The 5296-nt window shown below is 46.9% G+C and overlaps 1 protein-coding gene across 1 annotated transcript; it reads left to right on the top strand.

The window, feature by feature from the left end:
• Positions 1 to 893: 893 nt before the first annotated feature.
• On the top strand, positions 894 to 2856 carry LOC109753122 (protein ANTAGONIST OF LIKE HETEROCHROMATIN PROTEIN 1). The gene is made up of 2 exons (XM_020312046.3): positions 894 to 1243; positions 1518 to 2856. Exons 1-2 carry the CDS (start codon positions 925 to 927, stop codon positions 2570 to 2572), a joined length of 1374 nt encoding a protein of 457 aa, XP_020167635.1. The 5' UTR covers positions 894 to 924; the 3' UTR covers positions 2573 to 2856.
• Positions 2857 to 5296: the final 2440 nt, after the last annotated feature.

Here is a 5296-nt window from a genome sequence, read left to right as displayed (position 1 = left end):
GCTCTGACAGCCATCAGATCTAACCACCACGCCCGTGACCACCTCCTTACTTCCTGGAACAACTGCTCAGTTTCGGAAACAAATTCCCCTGTCCGCCGTCCTGACATAGCTGCGCCCAGCGCGACGCCAGCCCCCACCACCGCAAAATCGCTGCCGCCGGCGCCGGGGGACTAGTCCTTGTCGTGATCGCTGGAGTTGTTGCTCCTCCTCCGTCTCAGCCCCGCGAGCAGCTGCTAGCTCCAACCGAGCATAACGGCGACGACCTCTCACACCCTGCGCTTCTTCGACGTATTCTGCAACCAGAGCTATGTTTTTGAAACATGCCTCATGTTGCAATGTCTCACCACTCACTCTCTAACATCGGGCGCTCCTGCGGTGCTGCAACTTGGGCTATATTTCTGTAACAAGACCCTTGTTGCAGAAAAAACCTTCACAACCGAAACATTTTTTTTCTTTCTGAAACAAAAGATATGTTGCAGAAATCTTTTGAAACAAGACTCCAGTTGCAGAAAAAAAACCTTCATCACCGAATCGTTTTTTCTTTCTTTCTGAAACTAGTCCTATGTTGCAGAAATCTACCGAAACAGGATCCTTATTGCAAGAAAAAGACTGGCGCGCGGGACTGACTTGTGGCCAGCGTGTCCACTTGATCAGGATTGATCTGACGGCTACGCAAGCGGCGGACGCTCGCGTGTGCATCAGTCGGATGAAGGTAAGCTTTTCCCGTTATTATTTTGTATTAATTGCCATACATATCAAAATTATGAAGGATAAGGGAGCAGAAATATTGTGTTTTAAAATAAATAAAGGAAAAATGTTGCAACATGTGGACCCCACACTGGCACACGGCAATAGGATGGCCCCACCTGTTAGCGTCTTTTGTTCTTGAGAGACCCACTCGTCGGTGTTGCTGGTAGAAGCACTATGGGTTCCCAAGGAAGCGAAGAGAAAGCCACCGGACAAGAGCAAGAAGGGTTGGAAGGCGGCGGCAGGATAGAGGAGAGGAGTCAGAAGATGGCTCCGGTGAAGAAGCCCAAAAAGGCCAAGCGGAAGATCAGTGACTCCGGCGAGACCAAGATCGATGACTCCAGCGAGGCGAAGACCAAGGACGCCAGCAAGGTCAAGAGAACCAAGTCCGGCGGCTCGTTGGCGTTGCTTCCGGCGGACCTTCGTGGCCCCGATACGGAATGGTGGTATGTCTTCCTCAGCAAGCACGCGGAACTCCACAAGGAAGCCGAATCAGGTACCGCACCTCCCAAACCCTCGCGCTTTCATCTCCTCCAAACCCTGACAGTTTCTTGCCCCCCCCCCCCCCCCCCCCCCCCCCCTCTCGCTCCATTCGGCAGCCAATCTTGTTTGGTGTGTTTGTGTACGTATTTTGCCAAGATTTTGGGGTGGGCGGCCGTGTTCTTGTTGGAAGCACGAATCTTGTAGATTAATTGCGACCTTGCAATGCGATGCTGTCGAGACGAATCTTAGAGATATAATTCTGACTTTTTATTCACTCTGTTGGATAGGTGGTCGTGCTCCAGTGCCTTCAGATGATGAGGAAGCGTTCAGGTACTTCTTCAGGACATCGAGGAGGACTTTTGAGTACATCTGCTCGATTGTACGGGAGGATTTGATATCGAGGCCGCCTTCTGGGCTGATCAACATTGAGGGGAGACTGCTTAGTGTGGAGAAGCAAGTAGCAATTGCCATGAGGAGGCTGGCATCTGGGGATTCGCAGGTGTCCGTTGGAGCTGCTTTTGGTGTGGGGCAGTCTACTGTTTCCCAAGTCACATGGAGGTTTATCGAGTCGATGGAAGAGAGGGCTCGGCATCATTTGGTGTGGCCGGGCCAGGAGAGGATGGAGGAGATCAAAGCTAGGTTGGAGGCTGTCTCTGGTCTACCGAATTGCTGCGGTGCCATTGATGCCACACACATTATCATGACGCTTCCTGCTGTTGAATCATCTGAAGACTGGTGTGACCCTGCGAAAAACTACAGTATGTTCCTACAAGGTATTGTTGACAATGAGATGAGGTTTATTGATATTGTCACTGGATGGCCAGGGAGCATGACATTCTCACGCTTGTTAAAATGCTCTGGGTTTTACAAGCTCTGCGAGGCTGGAAAACGCTTGAATGGTCCTGTCAGAACTTCAGGGGAGGATTCAGAAATAAGGGAATTCATTGTTGGTGACATGTGTTATCCTCTACTGCCATGGCTTATGACTCCGTACCAAGGAGAAAGTCTATCTACCCCAATGGTCAACTTTAATGCCCGGCAAAAAACTGCAAGGATGCTTGGAACAAGAGCATTGGCACGGCTGAAAGGCTCCTGGAAGATCTTGCACAAAGTCATGTGGAGGCCTGATAAAAATAAGTTACCGAGTATCATCCTGGTGTGCTGTCTGCTTCACAATATAATTCTGGACTGCAACGACAAACTGCTTCCGGATATTCAGCTTCCAGATCATCATGATTATGGTTATAATGAAGAGAACTGCCAGCAAGAGAATCCTAATGGCAAAGTAATTAGAGAGATCATTACAGGATATCTCCCGACTTATGAAGAAACATCAAACTGAATTAAGCTGGATGGAAGCATAGTTGGAGATGTGATGATGTGTCTTTGTTCTATTGTTATTTACCTCAGTTATCCCTAATGTTCATGTTCTAGTTTAATCAGATCTGCTGGTTACAGTAAAGGTTCTGCATGAATGGTGTGATTTATTCCTTCAGCAATTAGCTACTTTGAAACACATGTTGAGTTAATTTTTTCCTGATGATGACAGTCCCTATCATGTTGAGTTCCATAATGTTGCTGAGGCCAGTTGTTTTGAATCAAGGAAATCAATTGTTTTTTCGAAAATGGGCAAAGGAATCATCTTTGAGGCTCTATTGTCATTAGCTACACAATTTTATTTTATATATTATACTGAATCCATGTTAGATAATTATTTAAACATGAGTTCTCCAGTCCTTTTAGTGGGTATACTGTCCATAATATGTCATGCTGTGGACAGTACTAGTCATGAATTCTTTGTTGACTCATCTTTGGTAGATTACTAGGCCACAGTTCCTATTTTATTACGTTTTGTGTTTGACATGACTGATGGTGATTTGCTGAACTTCTGAAGATAAAACTTAACATTCCATGATTTTTTTGGGGTGATTTGCTATTATTTCACTGATAAGGGTCTAAAATCCTTAAGTGGCAAGTGTTTTTATGTGTAATGAATACACCTTCTTTGATAGCACACTTGATACCCGTGAAATATTGACTCTATAGAGCATACTGATAATCTGACATCCTCTGATGTACAGGTAACTGTTTACAGCTAAGTAATACATTATAACTGTGATTTGACAAACAAACCCCTTGCATATTTCCCATGAAACGCTTATGTCCAAAATATTTCTGCCCTATCTTGCACACAGACTATAATCACAGATGCAGATAATTTCTTGACAGGCATTGGAGGGATAATATATCTTATACTCTCCATATACCTTTTTGTGCTTCTGACTTCGAGACGTGAACAGGTTACATGTGTTTCCTAATCCTGTTGTTTCTTGTTCCTTGTTTCGAATACCATTAATGTTTACCACCCTCATGGTCATTTTATTAGTTAATGGCAAGTAAATGTGAGTTCTGTGAAGTGATTTTGTACACATGAAGATTCTCATTCCTAGGAAATAGAGTAGAATGCATCAAAGGTCCTAATATTTTTCTGGAGGTGTCAAGTTAGTCCTAATTTTGTAAAACTGCATATCTATGTCCTAGAAGAATTTAAGTCGTTCATGCCCACATGTGGCGGATTGACCACTGCCATGTACTCCCTCCGTTCCTAAATATAAGTCTTTTTAGAGATTCCATTATAGAGACTACATTTAGATGTATATAGACGATTTTTAGAGTATAGGTTTCACTCATTTTTCTCTGTATGTAGTCTATAGTGGAATCTCTTAAAAGACTTATATTTAGGGGACTGCTACGCGTCCACCGGCTGATCCGTATGAAACATCCGCCACCTCGACGGCCGTTCGATGCACACGTGTGCAGCCGTCCGATCTACTTCTGGCACGCAGCTCGGTCGCCTCCCCCGACCCATTAATTTCTGAAACAACGGTCGAGTTGCAGAAACAAGTGCTTTGTTGCAGAATAACTTTGCAACACAGATGAGGTTGCAGAAACCTTTGCAGTAGAGTTTATGTTGTAGAAAAACTTCCGAAACATGGATGATGTTGCAGAATAACTTCTGAAACATGGATGATGTTGCAGAAAAAAAAAACATGGATGTGCGGTGCAGTGGGTCTACATGCGACACGTGCCGCAGGCGGCAGACGCCCAACGCTGGATCTGCAGTTGCAGGAAATGGTCATGAAATAAGAGCTGGGTTGCAGGAAACGGACACGGAGCCGGCGGAAGCTGGAATGCTCTCGGCCGTTTGATCAAGTCGCGATCGGACGGACACGGAGCAGGCGGAACAATCGCGCTGATCGGCCCGTAGGAGGGAAGAGTTTTCCTTATATTTAGGAACGGAGGTAGTAGACAACATTTCCTGCAAAACCCACCTGAAAAATTCCGTCCTCTAATTTTTTGGACGTTCTGGCGTGGCTCTGTCAACGGCGACCTGCTCTCTGTACGCATCCCCGTCGCGCGCCGGAGATTTTCTTGGGGCACGCCGAAAAAGGGAAGCGTCTTAATGGCAACGGTGGAACCCTGACGTAGGTCTCTCTCTCTCTCTCTCTCTCCAGCAGTCTAACAGTGTGCGGGGCGGCGTCAGCTAATGGTGGGTGGAGGCAACTGCACGACGCTGCAGGGCGCACGACATGGCGCTCTGCTGGATGAGCTTCAGGCCGCGTGACATGGCACTCTGCTGGATAAGTTTCAGGGCGCACGGCAGGTGATGATCTGCCAAGAACCTGATTTTGAGCAATTAACGTGCTCGACGAAATGCTTTACCGGAGAGGCAGCGCCAGCTTATCAGGACAAATCGTGCTGGAAGAGCAGGTCGCGGTTTTCCAGTGCTATGCTGACACATGCTCGCTAGCCTATCCCAGACGAGCCAGGCAAGGGCGCAGACGAAGCAGAGGGAGGTGTAAGAGATGTGTGCGAGCTACACGAGGAGCTACGCACGGCAGGGTACATATCAGATGCCCGCCTTGTGCTGCACGACATGTACCCAGCAAACGCCTCGCCATCACGTTCGGGCTGGTGAGCATGCCACACGGCCATCTTTTTTGGTATTTTCTTCTCTCCGTCCATCTGTCTGCTTAAACGGGCCCGTATTCACATCACTGTTTGC

Source organism: Aegilops tauschii, chromosome 2 (genome assembly GCF_002575655.3).
Source record: "Aegilops tauschii subsp. strangulata cultivar AL8/78 chromosome 2, Aet v6.0, whole genome shotgun sequence".
Lineage (NCBI taxonomy): Eukaryota > Viridiplantae > Streptophyta > Magnoliopsida > Poales > Poaceae > Aegilops > Aegilops tauschii.
The sequence above is the reverse complement of the archived record's forward strand: the minus strand, read 5'-3'. Positions and strand labels throughout refer to the sequence as shown.

What these genes read in the sequence shown, in the direction of transcription:
- LOC109753122 (XM_020312046.3), top strand. Translation starts at nt 925, where the DNA reads ATGGGTTCCCAAGGAAGCGAAGAGAAAGCCACCGGACAAGAGCAAGAA. An exon ending in CCACAAGGAAGCCGAATCAG is followed by an intron (nt 1,244 to 1,517) that starts GTACCGCACCTC and finishes TCTGTTGGATAG; the next exon opens with GTGGTCGTGCTCCAGTGCCT.